Genomic DNA, 20421 nt, shown 5'->3' with positions numbered 1-20421 from the left:
CTGTGCCCGGCACACAGCGGAGAAGGAGTCGTGCATTTAACTGTAATTAGCCCTGATTATTATCTGACACTGGCCTGAGACTTGCGAGACACAGCCATGCACAGCGTCTGTCTTAAACGGCTCATTCAAGGCAGCAGATAATCAAATCGATCTGCCGTGCTCAGCACCGACAACAATGTCTGAATGTTTAATTAAACAGTGTGAAATGGTTAGACTCAGACATTAGATTATTTGGAGCAGAAACCAGACACAAAACGCCAGTCTGAAACAAATCTTTTTAGCCAGCTGATTGAGGAAAATACTTGATTCCACTTTGTCATTCTTCTGTGCAAACCTTCAGGCAGCCACACGCTCACAGGGCTGATGTTTGTGCCTCTTTGCACATAACAAAAAAAAATTGTTTAGCTCGCTCCTTTTCTCTCTGTTGCTCGTCTGAGACCTGATACAAATTCAAAAGGATCTGCTGCTTTGAAGATAAGAGCTGTAGTTCTGCCATAAACAATGATTGTGCTGTTTCTTTCCTGTGGCGTGATTTATTTAAAGTATTATGCTTTAAGGATTTGGGCAGGTTTTCCTGGCAGGGCCGGCTGTGTATGTATCCACCGGCCGTATTGGATACTTGAGGATTCAGGAAAACACTCAGGGAACCACAAGGAAAGTCATCAAAGTGAAACCTTTGGCTCGTGGGGTGAAAATTTACTATTTCACTGAAGCTCACCTGAAAAATTATCTTTTTTTTTTTTAAACGCTTAACGAAAACTTTGCATCAGTCCTTTTTCTATTCTTGCATAATTAAGATCTGCCTGCATTTACTAAGGTGGCAGTGGGGGTGGGGGGTGGGTTTAAGACAAACACAAAGCTCGTGGTGGTGCACACACGCACAGGCATATGCTTCCTTTGATAAAGTGTTTTTATAACAGCAAAAATTCTATGGCAGCCTCCCTCAAGACAATATCTGTGCAAAATACCAAGTTATTTATAGGGAGTGTGCCATTTCGACTCCAAAAAAATAAACATGAGCGTAATCGTGAGCTCAGGAGAGATGCGATGAAGCTGTAACCAGTGAGGTTACACTCCGGCACAGGCTTAATTTATAGTGCGAACAGGGGGCAAAATAGAAATCTCATCAGGATGCATTTGAGTTTTATTAGATATGAATGATGTCTTGATTCGGCTTTCATGTCTCCAAAGCATACAGAGGCAAGGTTGTATGTATGTTTTTTGCCTGTGATTGTGTTCCAAAACAGGGGGGAGGGGGAGGGATCTTTTGAACGTCCACACCAGGATACAGCTGCCTGTGACTAATTTCAAACTCCCCTTCTAGGGCCTAGGCAACCCATTTCACAAGTAACACACATCACCAGGCATCTGTTTCCTGTTTTCATTCTTTGAGTTATCTTATTTTCCTTATTTCCCCCTCACCTGTTACAGTTCACGTTCCTTCCATCATGCAGCACGGGCCACGGTCGTGCTTGGACACGAGGCCGTCAGATGTTGGCCACCGAGTAGTACTCCTCATACGGTTTGTGGCATAAAATCGACTACATTTAACTGTATTAATAAAAGATAATACAGTGAAAAATATATTTTTCAACATAAAGTTTAATGGCAACACACAGACTACAGTTTTCCATACAAAATGAAAACGCTTTCAACACCCCCAGCTCCCTGTAAATAAACAGTATTTTTCTCCTAACACCTACGAACTGTAATATTTCATCAGTTTTTCATCAGTTGGTTTCAGGATCTTCTTCTCAGGCATGTTAACAACCCAGCCTGGAGAAAGGCCAAAGAAGATCTGTCGTATATCCTTCCTCATGGCCAGCATGTGATACAGTTCATCCTTTGAAATATCTGGCAGAATGTAACCATACTTCTGTGCCAGGGCTAGCCGGGCCTGCTGGATTTTGTCCGGGTCTGCCAAATAACCCCGGTTGTCAGCACTTGTGTAATAAGGGAGCATATTCTCCCCGGGCAACATTCGCTTTGGGATCGGCTGCCCACGGACAAAAAATGGGACAGGCTTGATGAGGATATCTGCAAAAAGTGAGAGCACATTTTCAGGCCTTTTACTTTAAAATTTTTTTTAAAAATAAATAATAAATAAAATACATCGACTTGGGCAAGTGGATAAGATCAGTCATTAATGAGTTACCGAGACTTATGGGATCGTAGAAACTGGTTGTGATGACCCCTCCGTTCCTTTCAATAGCAGCTATGGCTCCTTCAGTCGCTCTCTGAACCTCAATGTTGATTTTTGCAGCAAAAATCTCAGCGCCCTGGAACAGGACAAACACGTGAGCTTTAGTCAGAACTGGCTAAAATAATAACCTAAATAAAAATACTGAGGAGTCAAGACCAGCATCTTAATCTGTTACTGTCACAGTGACAACACTGTCATGTGGTGCCACCTACTGGTATGTCTACTAAAATTCTTCAGTTCTAACCAATTGGATAACCTCACAGTGATTTTGAAGCCATTCTTAAAGAATAAAACCTTTGCTGGTCAAACTATAAGCTGTTTAAATTGTTTTATTTGTCTTGCAGCAGCTATGCATAAAGTCTTCAGCTCACAGGCTCTACTGATGACAGAGAAAATACATTTCATCAATATTTAAGATGTTCTGCTCATAAAACAGATAAAGGAAATGAACAGGTTATCCATTAAGAAACCTTATACTTTCAATTTCCATGGAAAGGAGATCCTCTGGTGTTTGTAGCATAGCATTTATAATTTATTTAACATCAATAATCACGTCTCTCAAGTCTTGTTTCTGTGTTGACACTAAATACGCCAGGAAGTAGCTGTTTGTCCTCAGATGATTGTTAAATGATTTTAAAATCAGCTGTGATGACAAATCAAGCTTCCTAATTTTGCCAAATTTGATCTCTATGAAACAGATGAACAGATCAAAAACCTCGTCAACAAGCTGGACTCCATAGTCGCGCTTCAGGGGCTGGATTGTGACTCCTCTGGCGTTGACGAGCTGGGTCAGGTCTATAGGCTGAGTCGGGTCGACTCGGCCCAGATCGATCAGGTACTGCAGCCGTTTTAGCGTCAGAGGGTGGTACTGCGGACGGCGACTGAGGAGGAAGAAGTACAAATCGATATGCACTGCTCAGAAAAATGAAGGGAACGCTCGATCATAGCAGCGTAACACAAACTGAGTTAAACTTCAGGGATATCAATCTGTCTAGTTAGGAAGTGGAAACCACTGTGAATTCATTCGAGGTGCACCTGCATCTTTGCTCTCTCCTTATCCCTCATGACTAACTTTTGTTTAATGCTACTGGCAGCATGAGATGGTAACTGCAGTCCATTCAGGCTGCACAGGTAGTCCAGCTCTTCCAAGATGACAGATATGCAAGTGACATCGCGAGAAGGTTTCCTCTGCCACTCGCCACAGTCTCCTTATATCTCCTCCCTTCAAAACTGTGGAGGACATACAAGGGGATGGGACATTACATGGGGCAGAATTTGATCTTTTGTGCAAGAAGGAGAGGAGCAGCATTGCCCATGCTCTACAAAATGACCTCCTGCAGGGTGCTCAGGCACATTTCTGGCTGTCAGACTCCATGAATGTGGCATGAGGGCCTGATGTTCTTCAGTGGAGTCTGTGCTCTCATCTATGAACAGAACAAGGTGCCAGTGGCAGACCAGTCACTCCAGGTGTGCACTCACAAATGGCAGTCCACCTACCACAGCATGACTCTAATGCTGGTATTAAGAGATCAGTGTGGGTAGTGCTGTGTAGATAAGGTGTACTGACTGACAGATAAAACAGGTTATAAATAAAGCTTTGTGTTTTCTGATCCGAGCTTGATGGCAACCAAGTGCATCTGTCATTTATGCAAATTCGGCGTGCCTCTTACTCAAGCAAGCACTCATCGATTAGCTTCACAGATAAAAGGCATTTGACGCCTTTACCTGTGCCCTTCATTGAATCCGTATTTTGGTATGGCCAGGTAAAAGGGGGTCTGCCCCCCCTCGAAGCCCAGCCGAGGTCGGTTCCCTCTCTGCCGCTCTCCTTTGTGTCCTCTGCCGCTCCTGTTGCCACCATACTGCCCTCTGCCCCGGCGTTTCTCCTGCGACACAGGAACATTTAGGACCATCTCCTCTTGCTTGCACATAACCTCATGAGAACAACTATCTCCGCTGGATTACTTTAGCTGACATTAGCTGCGTTAGCCACAGATAGCTACAAAATTTACGAGAGATTAAAACTTACCGTTTGCCGGGCTCCTGGTTCAGGCCGTAGGTTCGCTAAGGTTATCCGCGGGAGGTTCTGCAAAACATCCAGTGCTTTACCGCCTGGTTTCTTAGGGAAAGACATGTTTCGGTCGCTCACATGTCAAAGGTAGCAAACCAAGGGCATAGAGGTCACGTGACAAAGACGGCAGCGGAAGTATTTCTCGTTGACGCTGTTACGTTCCAAAATAAAAGATTTGGGAGGTTTGGCGCTCCTGTTTTCCAAAATAATCCGTGTTAATATGCAATTTTTATTATTTAGAAAACAGCCAAAATGGTCTGGCTCACGATAACATTAATTAACATATTTTGAAAATGTCCCAAGCAAAAGCCAAACGTTGCCAGAATTCTTACTAATATTCAACATTCACCATTATTTTTTTTTTTACAACTTTTCCCGTAGTATTGTCTCTGCACACCACCACTGTGGATTTTAAATCAAACAATCAATATGTGCAACGACTAAAAAGTGAAAAATGACTTGGGGAGGAGGAAAAAATTACCTTGGGGTTGCATCAGGAATAGCATCCAGTGTGAAAAAAAAGTCTTCCAAGTCAAAACATGTAGAGCCACTTTCAGTTGCTACTTGTTTGTGGATGTTTCTGCATCCAGTTGTTCCATTTCATAGCCAAAAAGCATGCTCTGTTGGGTTGAGATCAGTTGACTGACTTAACTATCGAAGAGTATTCTTTGCTTAAAACTCAAACCTAAACAAAACTCTTGAGTTGCCTTTGTAGCTTGCTTTGGGTTATCAGTAATCACTTTTGCGGCATTTGGCTGAATCTGCGAAGAGAGTATTTGTACACTTCATAATTCATCCTGCTGCTTCTATCAGCAGTTACATCATCAATAAACGCTAGTGATCCATTTCCACTGGCAGCCATACATATCCACACATAACACTGCCCCCACCATTCTTGGCAGATAATGTGGTACACTTTGTGTTGTGATCATCCTGGTACAAATTCACCTCGGTTTCATCGCTCAAAAACATTTTTTTTCCAGATCTGTATTGGCTCTTTTGGATGTTTTCTGGAACAATCCAATCTAGTTACCACAGCTCTGCAGATCATCATTGTTCTTGGAAGTAGCTTATGTTTAAATATGTAAAGGTTCTTCTTTTTTTATTAGCATTATTTATAAAATTTTGAATTGTATTTCTTCAGCTGTGCAGTCACATTATCTGTAATTTTCAAATACAGAAGTGGGCTGTGGAGGATTTAACAGCCCTCAAAGAGTCGCTCATCGACATTTCGCTCACCCAATGGCTGATGTGCATTTGTTATCGGGCCGCTAACGACATCCAATCAAAACGCGGAGGGGGCGGGACTACGAAGCGTGCCTGTCTTTAGCGAGTAGAACCCTAACCGTCGGTGTGGTTGTTTTTAACATCACATTTCAACTTCTAAGAAGAAATTGACGACTGCCAGCAGGGGCAGGGGGCAGCGATACTTTGACCTCCATGGTCGGTCGGTATTTTGTCCTTCAGCTGTTTTATATTTGAACGGCAGAGTTGGACAAATCTCGACACGGATTGACAACAAAGGGGAGGGCACCGTTATTAGCTAAGAACAGCTAACTTCTCCCGACATAACAGCTGCCTCAGCGCTGCATGTGCGGCAATAACATGTCAGCGCCCTTACCTGCCATTGTGCCTGCTGCCCGTAAAGCCACTGCAGCGGTGAGTTAACAAGGCGACACAGGTCATTCACATGTTAGTGAAAAAAGCAGCTGTTATTAGACAATAAAGAGCCTAGTTTGTACCAGCATGTGCGAATAGGTGTTGTTTGTTTTGACAGGTTATATTTCTGCATGGCCTTGGCGACACTGGGTATGTAGAGAGATTTGTTTACGTCTTGTGTGTAATATTGGTGTTCATTAGGACCCAAGACACTTTTGCTTTCACCTTAACTATAACTGTGTCCAAAATGACAGACATGGCTGGGCAGAAGCTTTCGCAGGCATCAGGATACCACATGTGAAATACATTTGTCCACATGCGTAAGTATTTAGAGCAGTTATAACAGGAAAAGCAGGTTTTGGGAAAGTTTCAGAAAGTCCGTAAGCGCTTTAAGTAGACTTGAATGCTGTATTAAAGGCTGTGAAAATGTATAAACCTGTTGACACATGTAGGGCAGTTAGGGCAAGCCATAATGTTACTCTTTTCCACTGATTACAGTCCCATCATGCCTGTTACTTTGAACATGAGGATGAACATGCCTTCTTGGTAAGCCTCGCAGTTAAGGAGCATTTTTCAATTGAGTGTGGCTGTTGCATGTCGGATGAGCCTCACATGTATCTGCTCCCTTTCTACAGGTTTGATATCTATGGGCTGAGCCCGAATGCAAATGAAGACGAGGCTGGAATTAAGAGAGCGTCAGAGAACAGTATGTTGAAAGAAGGATTTTGATCCTTTTCAGGCCTTTTCTTTAGTCATATTCAAACATAAGGGGTTTCCTTAATTTCATTTCAGTTAAAGCTTTGATAGACCAAGAAGTGAAGAATGGGATACCTTCACACAGGATTATCCTGGGCGGATTTTCGCAGGTAAGTGTGGGATGTGCAGGAATGATATGTTATATAACCTTGTTTTTTTTTTGTGTGATTTACAGGCAGTGTTATGATGGCGCATTACTGCCACTGAAAGTAAAAAAAAAAATCACTGGGTGAGGGCTGGTAACATCTTGCGGAAAATTATTTTTCTTTTAAGTTTACTTACATAAGAGAAAATTGAGAGAAAAACTGGTGATTTCATAGGAAGAAAACAGCAGATTTACCAGAGAAATGTGTCAAATTGATGAGAAAAAACGTGGAAAAGTTGTGCATTTAATTTTTTTTGTTTCAAGTACAAGATATTTACAGATTTTTAAAGTTAAGTTGGAAAGAAATTCACAGCCATGAGAAACACTAAAAGAATATGAACAGCACTTCCTTTTCAGTCATATTTATCCAGGCAGACAAAAAGCTACACTCAGTTCTAATAAAATATGTACTCCTTCGACCTGGAGTAACAGCACCAGTCGCTGCGTACAACTTTAATCTTGAAAAAACGCTTGATGCTAGGTGATGTTTTCTTTCAACTGCAAATGTGCAGTGAGGAAGGTGAGTATAATCATACGAACCACGTCTTTGGGTCCGTTAATAGTAAGCACTTATCAAGGAAATATTAAAGCTACTTTTGGTTGCTCCCTCATGCACAAGGTCGCCACATTGGGTCACTCCTTATGTTTGATTTGGCTGATATTTTACACCGGATGCCCTTCCTGATGCAACCCCAAAGGGATTTGTGTCTCCTTTTAGTTGAATGTGTACATAACTAAGCCATGGAGCCATAGTAGGAGGCAGTTATTATATAGTGTATTATTATGCTGTAAGCAGTTAATACAACAGCAGCCATCTAACATAGACTGAAAATAGGTTAAACACATGTACCGTATCTAAAGCTTAATAACTGTTTGTGTAATCTATACAAAAACGAACTAAAAATTGAACAATTTGTTCTTATGCTTATGCGCAGGACTATTTTTTTGCTAATCTGTTTCTTTCATTTGATATCAAACAGCACGATAACTGAAAAGATTAACTTGATTTAAATTATGGATGTATTTTGTGTCCAGGCACATCTTAAATTTAGGCAAGAAAAGCAGAAAAAACAACTAGGCACTGTTTTCATGTACTTTAGGCACTTAAAATACAAATAATTTATTTCCAAATAAATTATTTTAAAAGAACAAAAGAGGACTAGAGCCTTTAATCATGCAAACATACTCATGTTTTGACACTGCTAAATGAGCCTTGTATGTAAATGTGAATTCCCTTTATTTGACTGACAAATGTGTATTAATGAAGAAGTGTATTTGTCATGTTTCCTCTACAACCGCATTCTTTGTATTTGTATCCTCTAACAGTGAGAAAGGCCTGTAGTGTCACAAACGTTCTGACTTAGATGAGTTACTTGTGTTTTCTTGGAGCTGTCATACTTGCACTGGGAGTTGTTTATTCTTTATTTAGTTGGGTATGTGGCCGTTAGCTCCCACCTGTGAATTATCCCATAGATTTAAAAGTCTGTTCAGTCGTTTATCCAATGAAAACTGACACACACTTAGGTTTTGCTATAAAAACTGGACTGTTTAAATCAATCAAGTGTGGATTAATCAAGTGCTGTCCTCAAGCTGAGGTTGTGTTGATGTGTAGTTGTAATCTGTTGGTGTTAGGCTTAGTATCTTTGTGAGAATGATGTTTTTTTTTGTGTGTGGTTTTTTTTTCCCCCCAGGGTGGAGCGTTGTCTCTTTACACGGCTCTGACGACTCAACAGAAACTTGCCGGTGTGGTCGCTCTCAGCTGCTGGCTTCCTCTCCACAAATCCTTCCCTCAGGTAGAAACATTTCTGAGGGTGCAACCTACGCTTTTAGACAGATCCACCTGAAATTTGTAGTTCTTAAAATTTTTGATAATTGACACTTCATAAAGTTGTGAATGCAAGTATTTTCTTTTGGACCGGTTAATAATAAGCACATATATGAGTGGGGTTTTATTTTACTTTGGGTTGATGTCTAATACATTTAGTAAGCACTGTATATATACATGTAATGCTTCAAATTTTTAATTTATTTATTTATTTTTTTAGCAAACTACTCCTTCAATTGGATTACACTACCAGGATATCCCACAGCCAGCTCACATTCACTCATAATCAGATAATAAAAATAATCCTAATCTGTTCTATTCTCAGGCGGCTGCCAACAGTGCTAACAAGGACATGCATGTCCTGCAGTGCCACGGGGATGCCGATCCCCTGGTTCCCTACGCATTCGGCATCCAGACAGCAGAGAAGATGAAAGGTCTCATCAATCCTGCCAACATTACCTTCAAGTCATACCGTGGTCTACCTCACAGCGCGTGTCCAGAGGTGAGGGTGGGAATAAGAAAAAAAAAAGGCACATTTGACCGTGGAGTTCCGTCTGAAATGCTTTTTGCATCTTTTTGTGTATTTACAGGAAATGGTGGATGTCAAGCGATTCATAGAAAAGCAGCTTCCTCCTATCAGCGACGAATGAACACGAGTGTGTCCGCTCACCTGATCAACATCAACAGAGTCCTTTGAGCTTGACTCCCGTGAGACTACACGGACTCGAGGACCACTGACTTACTTAATTAAAAAATAAAAGAAAGGAAAAAAAAAAAGAAACCTGCTGCTACTCATAGATAAGAACGGGGCTGTCAGCCTGCAAGAGGCATGACTGTACTGATGCTGCATACTGACCTGGAGCCACACACAACCCTCAGTGTTACAGTAGAGTAACTAACAGTAGTTGCTTGATTGTGAAGCTACTTTTCATTGAGACGAGCCATTTCTTGCAGGAATTGTATGTATTATAACAACTAGGGCTACATTTCATGGTTTAATACCTACTCTCTCACAATAAATGGCCTGTTGTTAAATGTTTTTCTTTTTCATTAATGTAGCTCTGGTCTGGTGATGAATTATTAATTAAGGCACATCGCCAAGCTAAAAGGTCAAATATTTATTGCTGCCAGCTTCTCAGATTTCTTTTTTCCTCCCTTTAGTGGTCACCACATTGAATCATCTGCCTCCATCTCCCCCTATCCCAGCGTCCTCTGTCACACCAACCCCCTGCATGTCCTCTTTCCCCTCATCCATGAATCTTCTCTGAGGTCTTTTCCTCCTGTCTAGCATATTCAGCATTCTTGGTCAAGCATATCCACTATCCTTCCTCTGCACATGACCGAACCATCTCAGCATTGCCTCCTAGACTTTGTCTCCAAACTCCCTCTGATATACTCATTTCTACTCCTGTCCACTCTGGCCACTCCCAGTGAAAATCTTTAGCTCGGCCTCTCGTCTTTTTATCAGAGCCACAATCTCCAAACCATCATAGCACTAGCATATTATAAACCTTCCCTTTGACTCTTATCTCTAGCCATCTTTTACAAATTACCCCTGACTCTGGTCTCCACCCGTTCCACCCAGACTTTACTCTCTTTCACTTCTCTCGTGCACTGTTTATTGCTTTGGATGGTTGATCCCAGGCATTTAAAATCACCCCCCTTCACTTTTCCACCTGCCCCCTCGCATTTAAACACATGTAGTTTCTCTTCTGCTTTCTTTCATTCCTCTCCTCCTGCATTTGGGTTTACATAATTGTAGATACAATATTAGCACCTGGGATTTCATCAGCCTTCTTACCTGATTAAGTAGGACAGCCAATATGTTGTTGGCTGTCCTAAAGTGTAAGTCGTTTCTGAAAACTGTTCTTAACACACTGCAAAAACTACAGTACTACATGTGCGATACATAATGAGGTGAAAGCATAGACTCTACTGTGAATGTTCATGACACATGACAGGAAACGCAACGTATGATTGTGCTTTATTTATGTGAGAATTCATATAGTTATTTCACACAAATTTTTAAATACACAAATATATCAGTGGTCATGGTCATGTATTCAGTTTGTTTTTCCCTGTTTTGCTTAAATTAAATATAGACTAGTATCACAGTATTGAAACACAAAGACAAGATCTATTTCTGGGTATCAGCTCATCAAGTTGTAAAAACTTTGATCTTTGAGAAGAGCTAAAAGCACCAACGTGTGAAGTCATTGTCGCACCATTCGTTTTAGACCAAAGGTGCTAGTGTAGAAGATCTTATTCCAAGGCACTTTCCTTCTTCTTAATTTTACCGTTAAATAAAAACTACTACTTTCTACAAGAACTGGATATGCATTAAGGCTCACAATATACCTAAATACAAATGCAGTGCTCACAGATACATGCGTTCCCTCATTAAACAAGGTAGAAAAGTGCAATGTCAAGCGTTAGGGAGTATATAAAAATATAGATATGTTTTAGACAAGTAACTGATGCTGAACCGAGCATTTGTTCTTGTTTGCTCCAAAGGTTTTGGTAAGCTAATCGTGGGTAAATAAACAGCAGTTACAGCTGGATAAGTAGTGTTCATTTTCACGTCTGTCTTTCTTTAAATAGCAGGACTCCAACATGAACACGAAACTCCTTCGGGTGGGACGCATGCGCTAGAAAGCATTGTGTGGCAGTGGAGAGTCTATGGCTCAGAGGGAGACTGAGACTCCTCCAGGCTCTTCAGCAGATCTGCGTACGCAGATGAGTTTATAAAGCGGGGGTACGAGTCTCTCTGCATCAGCGTGTAGATCTGCTGCTGAGCATCGTCGAACGTGTGCGAGGTCGGCTCAAGCATATTGCGGTTTATCACTTCTCGGACGCGTGAATCCAGACTGACCTGGAGAGGACGAGGAGACAGAAGAATGTTCAATAGCACGGATGATGGATTTAAAAAAATGCACATATAAAAGGACAAAACAACTTCCACACGAGGATTTTATACTCTGCGTGACACTTTCAGATGCTTGTTTAACTGCTCGTTACTGCAAATGCCTTATTAGCCAATCACACAGCACCAACTCAATACATTTAGGCATGTCGACGTGGTCGAGATGACCTGCTGAAGTTCAAACTGAGCATCAGAACACAATGTGATTTAAGTGAATGTTCCAGTTGGACTGGTCTAAATATTTTAACTGCAGATCTAAAAATGGTAAATGGCCTGTATTTATATAGCGCTTTACTAGTCCCTAAGGACCCCAAAGCGCTTTACATATCCAGTCATCCACCCATTCACACACTGGTGATGGCAAGCTACATTGTAGCCACAGCCACCCTGGGGCACACTGACAGAGGCGAGGCTGCCGAACACTGGCGCCACCGGGCCCTCTGACCACCACCAGTAGGCAACGGGTGAAGTGTCTTGCCCAAGGACACAACGACCGAGACTGTCCGAGCCGGGGCTCGAACCGGCAACCTTCCGATTACAAGGCGAACTCCCAACTCTTGAGCCACGATCGCCCCAATCTACTGAGATTTCTCCACGCAACCATCTCTAGAGTTTAAGCAGAGTGGAAAAGAGAAAAAGAGGAAATATCCTGTGAGCCTCAGTTCTCTGGGTGAAAAAGCCTTGTTGATGCCAGAGCTCAGAGAACGGTCAGCCTGCTTTAAGCTGGCAAGAAGGCGACAGAAGCTCAAATAACTGCTTGTTATAAGAAAGATATACAGAAGAGTGAATAAACAACATGCTGAATCTTGAAGCAGATGGCCTACACCAGCTGAAGACCACTCCGAGTGATCTGATGTCCGTTAAGAACAGGAAACTGATACTACAGTTCACACAGGCTCACCAAGACTGGACAAAAGAAGATTTAGATTTCTGTTGCCTTCTATCAGCAGTTCAGGCTTCTGGTTTAATAATGTGTGGGATATTTTCATGGCACACTTTCAGTCTCTTAATACCAACTGAGTGTCGTGTAAACACCACAGCCTACCTGGGTATTGATGCTGACCACGCCCATCTCTTCATGACCACAGTGTTCAAATTAGAAACTGGTCTTTTGAACATGGCAATAGATTCCAAGGTGACCAGATCTCAATACAATACAGCAACTGTTTGATGCTGTTGTGTCATTATGTAAAAAATCTCAGAGGAATGATTCCAGCACCTTGTTGAGTCTGTGCTATGATGAATGAAGGCAGTTCTGAAGGCATAAGGGGTCCAGCCTGGTACTAGCAACATGTAACTAATGGAGTAGCCAGTGAGTATATATCAACGAGGCTTCCTGCTACCAGCTTGAAAATGTAAAATTACTGCTTTAACCACTTTTGACTCAAAAATATCTACTTACATGCCTTCTTTTGACATAATCCATAAATTAGTAAGGCGACTTCAACCTGTCAGTTCACATGCCTTTTATATGTTGTTTAGTGGTCTCTAGCTAGTCTTTTTTCCTTTTTTATGACTGTTGGCTGGTTTATGTTACTGGTAGCTACACTTGCTGTTGGTGGGTTATTAACAATACTGTTCTTGCAGCCTGTCATTAACATGATATTTATAATACTCCACTTGTTGTCAGTGCTGTTATACTTTGACACCCTGACTCTATATACACTCTACACCCTAAAACAGCCACTGTGAGACTTTTGGTGAAGTCGATCTTAGAGCTAAAAAAAAGGAACATAAAAGCTGCCTGCAATGCGGCAAAAGCAATCTGCAATATTACACCTCAGGAGTGAGAATGTGTTGTTTGTCAGCATTTGAACTGTAGTAAACATATGTGATAATATGGTTGCTACTTGGGACAAAGAAACTGAGCTGATTATTCTTTCATCCAAAATTTATTTACAATAAGCTAATCTGCAGATTATGAAAAATGTTTTGATATTTTAAAAATGATAACTTATCATAACATATCTGAGAAGATCAAGGCTAGAGAACACATTTATGATGTTCTGTTGATAAACTTAGATATGATCATTCTAAGTATTATTTACTCACCTCTTTAGGGGAAAGGATGGAGATGAAGTCCTCATAGATCTGGCGGACTTTCTCCTCCACCACAGTCTTGTTCGTCTCCTTTTTGAGCTCCTCGCAGGCGAGCCAGAACATCATGTTCTCCTCGCTGAACTCTGTTCTCAGGAACTGCCTGAAGCAGCTTCGCCCGGCTGCACTTTTCATCACCCTTTCAAATGACATCGCCCAGGAGCGAGTGTCTTCCAGAGTAGGCTTTGGGCTGGAAAATAAAAGAATAATGGATGCGTTGGCATGTCACCGAATTTCCACAGCAATGTCACAGATTCTGTATCGCTGAACTCACCTTTCTTCGCAATTAGTGGTTTTGTCCGTCCTGCTCTCAAACGTGGACCTTTGTATTGTTTCGTCTTCGTTTCTAACAGTCAAACTGAAAGACAAATAACACGGAGAGCTTTGACGTTTTGATCATGAATGTTTTTAAAGCAGTTTGTCACCCGGTTTTCAGTTTTTCACCCTGCAGCTTGAGCTAGACATTCAAAATTGGAAAATCTTCTAATGTGACCATTTGTTATCAGACAGAATAAATACATGTTATAATTCAATGCATGGCAAAATACATGTGGAGGCCCTTAAGGAGACATGAAAACACCTGCTGTTGTTTGAGTTTGTGTCACACTGGGCCTACGATCAGAACTAATGGGATCCGTAGCTACATTAGCCATGCAGTGTGCTGACATTACCATCAGGATTAAAAGTAATGCATTTGTTCCTCAGTCGCTGTGACGTGCATCACGACTGTATTTGTCCTTACAGCCAATAAGAGAACATTTTTAACATTTTGCTTGTGGCTAAACAATTTAGAAATAAGGGCCGACTGCTCATAATTTGTTTGCAGGTGTACCAGCTAGCCTCAAAGCAGACATTGTGTAAATATGTTACATGATGATGCAAGTAGCAACCTCTGGAGCCGAAAACTGCATTTCCTCTAGTGGCCACTTGAGGCTGGCTCCATAATAGAGTCAACACCCACAGACTTCCGTGTTAAAATGCCCAAATTTAGAGCACGTTTATAATATGGTATTTTTTAATATGTAAAACTCATTGTTCAGGATACTGGCATTAGCAGCCTAGCTGTGCAGATTCACAGCTGTCCAAAAGTCAATGCACTGCACCGCGGTTGTACTTTTGTGGAAAATAGATTATCTGACTAATGTCATGATGACTAATGTCACTAATGTCATGTCTGTGAGGTGTAGCCATCCAAGATGTTTGTGCTTCAGCTTTGCTGAGTTAAACTGTAGTATTTTTTTCCTTTTACTTTGGGCTTCAAATCAAATCAAAATGTATTTATATAGCACATTTAAAAACAACAGTTTTGATCAAAATGCTTCACAAATTAGGAAATAAAAATAAGACAAATACAACGCAAGACGAGACAAACATAGAAACCAACCAAATGATAATCAAACTATCTTACATCAAAGCCAGAGTAAAAAGATGGGTCTTTAAATGAGATTTAAAAGACTGAACAGTCTCAGAAGAGCGAATGGCAATAGGGAGTCTTACAACGTGGGAGAGGTAGCTAGGAAGTGGGTCAAAGGGTAACAGTTAGTTGGTTCAATGGAATATGGCTGTCAAAGACAATAACTTCAGTTTTACTGTCATTCAAGGTTAAAGAGTTTTGAGATAGCCAGGTTCTCACATCATGAAGACAGTTAAACAATGTATGCAATGGATCTGTGACATTCAAACCGCTTATTAGTAGATCCAAACTTTTCACACAACTCTATGCACTATGCAGTCATTGGTTTGACCGCAATCTCCCCTGCATACCAAAAGTATTCTAGAGTCAAATGTGAGGCCATCTGTTGAGCAGCTAAAGCTTGGCCCACGTTTGGTTCATCCAACAGGACAACGATCACAAGCACAGGAGCAACAGGACTCTATGTAGTCCTGTGAAAATCTTCTTTTTCACATATAGCTAGAGCCTTGTAACCAGGCTTGCTAGAACTAGCTGATCACTTAACACTCCACCCTCTTGTCCAGATACAGTTACTTCTGGCTCCCAAAAAGCCACCATGGTGGTGACCAATACACTAACCTTAAGGCCTCAAAATGCACAGGCCAAAAGCAATGTGATGGTTGTGATGGCCACGTTTTTATGGTGTGCGCTCAAGAGCAGTGTTTTTCTTTGTATAACTCCTTTCGATATTACATTATAACTCTGCTAACTCTTTACATTCATAGGGAAAGTGACATACCCCAAATGCATTATATGGACTTTAAAATTTCTCCAGCAGCAAACAATCAAAAACCTCAGGAACCATTGGTTTAATATTATACAGTCTAGCCTCATGACTTCCCTTAAATAAAACTAAGAAGCCAATCCCAAATGGTACACATTAAAAATGGGCTGGTGTCTACATACCCTATATGTAGACACTAGACTGAGATAATATCAAAACCCAGAAATACTTTAAATTTCATGCAATCCTCAGTCAAAAAGTCTATTGCAAACACTGATTTCCTACAGTGTAGTGTAGCAGGAGCACTATGCATTCTATAGTTTCTTCTTCATTTGAAATGAGAGAACATTTACAGCACGTTCAGGCTGATCCACTGGGAACGTTTCTGTAAAAAGTATAGTGTGTCAACTGTCCAGCTCATCCTGTGAGTCTCACCTGTGTGGAATTAAAACCTTCTCTCTGCCTGAAGTAGCAGCTGGCTGTCGGCTAATTGGTTCAGGTGAGAGTCCATTGTGAGCCATCCCACCTGGGAATGTGGTGTTTGAAGCTGTGCAACAATTAAATTAAAGTCATACAGATGTAGAATAAAAAACGTATTACTCATCCCCAGCGGAGTGAATTATCGCGACCACGTTCTGCATACAACAGGTCGGCTGTCCTCAGAGGAAGCAAAAGCAAATAGCTGATAATTCCAAAACAGGTTTAACCCCCCCTGAGGCCTCCATCCGACGAGAGCCGGCGCCGGTCACGGGGCCACTGAGTTTATGTTTTTCTGGGTTGCTGTGTGGATGGTGCTGGTAAATGAATGAGAGGTTGGAGTCAAAAGTGAGGTGCATCTGTTGTTGAGCTGTTACTACAACATACGTCTCATTTTATTCCAGACGGAAACTATTAGATTTTTATTTGATTTAACGTTTTCTGGTTTATGTCTCTGCAAATTAAAAATCATTGTTTGGACAAACCAAGACAGTTGGCGGTGTAAACTTTTGCTCTGGGAACTTGTAATGACCACTTTCTTCATGATTTGCTGTTTGTGGAAGCTTTTTTGGGAGCAGGGACCACTTACAGAGGACAAAATAGTCCTAATAACAAACTGAATATACACCTTCACTACCATTTGTACTCTTATGCTCAGCACTATTTCCATTCTAAAACTTTTCAAGCAAAATACTCCAGACATGTGATGTGATGGCTCAAAATCATATGGGAGTTTCCATAGCTTCAGAGTTAAAAACATTAAGCTCATGCTACTGCACAAAAAGTCCTCTTTTAGAACATCAGGTGTTGGCATCGAGGCTGATGGAAATATGAACACCAAACATTACCATCAGATTTGATCCACCATCTGAATCACATTTGAATGGCAATGGCTTGATTTTTCAGTATTAAAATGATCACAAACACACTCCTAATGCAGTAAAAGCATACCTGGACAAAACAAAAAACACAAAGTGGTTGTCTGTGAGTCATGGATTGGCCTCCCAGTAGCCTGGACCATAACATTACTGAAGCAGGGTGGGGTTTGAATGGCCTTCAAGAAGCCTGGAGAACTATTCTGAAGACTACTTAAAGAAATTACAAGGAAGCTTGTCTAAATAGTTCAGGCTGTGTTGAAGAATAAAGGTGTTCATACCAAATAATAACTGTCAAGCTCATCAAAATTGTACAAACTCAGTTTTTGTCTTATATACTGTGTTTCCATGTATGTTTGCACATATTTCAGTAACACATGCACCCAATTCCCATTTTCCGAGGAAGCTATACAGCCATGAGGGCTGGCTCAAGACTTTGCACAGTACTGTCCCTATCTGTAGATATACCCATTTTAGTAATACAACAATCTTATTGGTTGCAGAGCTCTAGGGATCCTGAATCGCATTTCGAGAATCCTGCAGCTCTGTTGGGAAATGAGTTGTGAAAACACTGGATAATTGTAATGACTGGTTGTTTTCATGGGCCACTTACTCAGCAATCAATAAACTCAGTGTTACATCGGTAGATTTTTCTGTTTAATCGATCATAAATGACAAAAATGCTATTATAGTCTGTGAAATCTATGTGATAGCATTGCCAAAAACCGTAAACATTGGCATTGTGAAGTCACAAAACCAGAACACTTTAAGGTTTGGGTGTTTTTTTCCCCATCAGGTGCTTATCAGCTGAACCTCTCCCTTCTCTCATGCCTCTTGACAGGCTATATGTAACACATTTTGTCATACTCGCCATCTTATTATAGAGCATGAGTGCTTTATTTTGTTTGTCATATTCTTGTTTTTAACTTGAACAGGAAATTCAAGGAAACTGCTGCATATTTTTATTTCTTTTTAAGACCGGTTTCATTTCCTGTGCATATTTCATTGCTTTTAAAAGAACTGTCCTTTTAGTCTTATTGCTATCTATTATGCATTGCTATAGTTGTGTAGTTGTGCTTGCATTCTGTTTTAGTTTTCTAATTGTATTTTTTCTTCTTTAGTTTTACTTAGGTGTAGATAAAATACAACACTGTACATTCTGGCTACGCTTTAGTGCAGTTCACTGGGCAGGGTTGTTCAGCGTTTTTCGAGCGTGGCGCACTCCTTTCTGTGGCAACTAAAGTGATTTAGTTTAAGGCCACTTTGGTGCCTTAAACACGTGTTTTGGAAGTAAAAATAACAATTGGTGATCAGTGGGAGACATGAAAGCAAAACAGAGATACTAAAATTGCTCAAAAACAAGATCCACTTGAGTGGGGCTGTGGCAGAGACATAGAATAATGCGTGAAGACAATGGCACTCAAAGCAGCAGCTCACTCAGGAGCAACAACAGCACCTTGCATTCCTATGCCCAGCCCTACACTAGCTGAAGAAGGCAACTACCCTCCCCTTCACTATCTTCTTTCACTGCATGCAGCCCCCAACCAGCTGCAAACGACACCCTCCCTCCCGAATTGTACGTAGCCACACCATTTGACATCTTGCTCCTTGTACACACGCATGCCATATGCCCGCTGCTTGCTTAAGTCCCACAGTCTTATTAGCTGTGAAATTAGCTACAGCTGACACCAATCAGTCCTGCTGGACCAAATTTGAGTGAGTTCAGGATTCATCTCGGCCACACAACAACAGCTAGCAACTCATGCAAAACTCATGAACCCGTGAAATTTAAGGAAATGTAATTAATGAGAGGACTTAAGTCATCAGTGTATAAATCTGTGTGTGGATGTGTGGGATTCAGTGGAGTGTTTCTCCTTACCAGGAACAGCTACAGCAGCAGCACCAGCAGAAGCAGCAGGCATTTGAGGCGTTGGTGGGGGTGTTTCCCATTCTGGTGCGCGCTTGGAGGACACTGGCAGCTGCTTCTTGATGAACCTGCACCTGTGTCTTACGCATCTCCTCCCGCTCTGAGCCCATGGGCTGAAAGCAGAAGACTACAGTGAGAGAGCTGCGCGGAAAGCAGGGTGGTGGTGATGGTGGTAGGAGAGGTTTCACTGGAAGATCATTACCGCATTAAGCGGAAGCATCACACGCAAAACATCACAGTCCAAGAAATCGCAAGAGATTAGAGATCTGACAGCCGGCGCGCAGTTCTAAGGAGGATTGAGAGGAGGAAAAAAAGCGACTCAAGCCTAAATGATACGGAAATCTCGTGCTGAAATCCGTGCTTGCTAAATTGAAACTACCTGAGGTGAATAAACGTGTCTTGCGGAATGCGCGAACACTTCACGATCAACTTTTGCACAATGCAACAGCGATCGACATGAAATATATAAATATATGAATGCAAACAGCTCGAGAAGCCAGTGGATTTTTTTAATCAAGGGTTTGCTGGATTATGCTGAATGTAACAAAACCCAATGTGATGAGCAACAACCCCCGCCCCCCTGTCCCCCCCCTCCTCTCTCCCTCATCTCCCCTCTCCGTCTGTGAGGGATGAGCAGTAATGATAGCGACAAGGCGTTACTCCTGGACCGCAGCAATCGCATCCTCGGGAGGATACACGATACAAGGAAAACAGTCTCCCTACAGCAAGCAGCCATTTATAGGAACATAATGCAATCATTATGATCAGAAATACTGATAATTTCGCGTCCACTCACATTATTCTCTCTCCCTTTAGAGGCAAAAAGAAGCAGCAGATCTGCTAATATCTAGGTTCGTTTAATGATCGATGATTTTATTTTAGCACGGATGACAGTGTGCACAAATTGTCTAGAAATTAATTCTAATATTCCTGGTTGCTGGAGGAACATCCAGATAAGAATGCTTCAGCCTCACTGGACCCTGTAACTACCCGCCTTATTTTCCAAAAAAGAAAAGAAGAAGAAGAAGAAAAACTGCACAACCAGTCGTGCTTTCAGTCGTTTTTAAGACGCCCTCTCTGTTATAAAAATATAAATGTGTACTCACTGTGTCACCATGAATGCCAGAATACAGGTGATTTTTGGCTCGATCACGTCCGTCTGCCTCGGCTTGACACAAACCAGTTGGTTTCCTCTATGCGCATGCGTTTCCTGCAAGTGTGAAAAGATTTTTCTGCGTCCATGCATTAACTGCCAGAACACAATGTGCGCTGTCTGTTACAGCAATGGC

The 20421-nt window shown here is 41.5% G+C and overlaps 3 protein-coding genes across 4 annotated transcripts; 1 reads left to right on the top strand and 2 right to left on the bottom strand.

Moving 5' to 3' along the window:
• Positions 1-1584: 1584 nt before the first annotated feature.
• On the bottom strand, positions 1585-4410 carry mrpl15 (mitochondrial ribosomal protein L15). The gene is made up of 5 exons (XM_026180837.2): positions 4230-4410; positions 3929-4086; positions 2919-3084; positions 2156-2279; positions 1585-2037 (listed from the first exon to the last, which is right to left on the bottom strand). Exons 1-5 carry the CDS (start codon positions 4332-4334, stop codon positions 1700-1702), a joined length of 891 nt encoding a protein of 296 aa, XP_026036622.1. The 5' UTR covers positions 4335-4410; the 3' UTR covers positions 1585-1699.
• A 1154-nt stretch (positions 4411-5564) lies between these two features.
• LOC113029216 (lysophospholipase 1) lies at positions 5565-9691 on the top strand. Its single transcript, XM_026179970.2, has 9 exons — positions 5565-5930; positions 6049-6080; positions 6185-6250; positions 6429-6476; positions 6566-6636; positions 6723-6796; positions 8523-8624; positions 8982-9158; positions 9247-9691. Exons 1-9 carry the CDS (start codon positions 5862-5864, stop codon positions 9304-9306), a joined length of 699 nt encoding a protein of 232 aa, XP_026035755.1. The 5' UTR covers positions 5565-5861; the 3' UTR covers positions 9307-9691.
• On the bottom strand, positions 9358-19367 carry LOC113029217 (regulator of G-protein signaling 20-like). Of its 2 annotated transcripts, XM_026179971.2 has the most exons (5): positions 19335-19367; positions 19085-19245; positions 13951-14034; positions 13632-13866; positions 9358-11528 (listed from the first exon to the last, which is right to left on the bottom strand). In XM_026179971.2, exons 1-5 carry the CDS (start codon positions 19350-19352, stop codon positions 11334-11336), a joined length of 693 nt encoding a protein of 230 aa, XP_026035756.1. In that variant the 5' UTR covers positions 19353-19367; the 3' UTR covers positions 9358-11333. The 2 variants fall into 2 exon arrangements, with proteins under 2 accessions (XP_026035756.1, XP_080162205.1); XM_080306079.1 differs by lacking the exons at positions 19085-19245; positions 19335-19367 and adding an exon at positions 16289-16389.
• Positions 19368-20421: the final 1054 nt, after the last annotated feature.

The sequence above is a fragment of the Astatotilapia calliptera genome, chromosome 9 (assembly GCF_964374335.1).
Source record: "Astatotilapia calliptera chromosome 9, fAstCal68.1, whole genome shotgun sequence".
NCBI classification, from domain to species: domain Eukaryota; kingdom Metazoa; phylum Chordata; class Actinopteri; order Cichliformes; family Cichlidae; genus Astatotilapia; species Astatotilapia calliptera.
Note: the sequence above shows the minus strand (reverse complement) of the source record. Positions and strands in the feature narration are given on the sequence as shown.

What these genes read in the sequence shown, in the direction of transcription:
- mrpl15 (XM_026180837.2), bottom strand. Translation starts at nt 4,334, where the DNA reads ATGTCTTTCCCTAAGAAACCAGGCGGTAAAGCACTGGATGTTTTGCAG. An exon ending in AACCAGGAGCCCGGCAAACG is followed by an intron (nt 4,087 to 4,229) that starts GTAAGTTTTAAT and finishes CCTGTGTCGCAG; the next exon opens with GAGAAACGCCGGGGCAGAGG. An exon ending in CTACGATCCCATAAGTCTCG is followed by an intron (nt 2,038 to 2,155) that starts GTAACTCATTAA and finishes CACTTTTTGCAG; the next exon opens with ATATCCTCATCAAGCCTGTC.
- LOC113029217 (XM_026179971.2), bottom strand. An exon ending in ACCACTAATTGCGAAGAAAG is followed by an intron (nt 13,867 to 13,950) that starts GTGAGTTCAGCG and finishes TTTATTTTCCAG; the next exon opens with CCCAAAGCCTACTCTGGAAG. An exon ending in CCATCCTTTCCCCTAAAGAG is followed by an intron (nt 11,529 to 13,631) that starts GTGAGTAAATAA and finishes CGTCCTCTCCAG; the next exon opens with GTCAGTCTGGATTCACGCGT.
- LOC113029216 (XM_026179970.2), top strand. Translation starts at nt 5,862, where the DNA reads ATGTGCGGCAATAACATGTCAGCGCCCTTACCTGCCATTGTGCCTGCT. An exon ending in CCCGTAAAGCCACTGCAGCG is followed by an intron (nt 5,931 to 6,048) that starts GTGAGTTAACAA and finishes TTGTTTTGACAG; the next exon opens with GTTATATTTCTGCATGGCCT. An exon ending in AGGATGAACATGCCTTCTTG is followed by an intron (nt 6,477 to 6,565) that starts GTAAGCCTCGCA and finishes CCCTTTCTACAG; the next exon opens with GTTTGATATCTATGGGCTGA.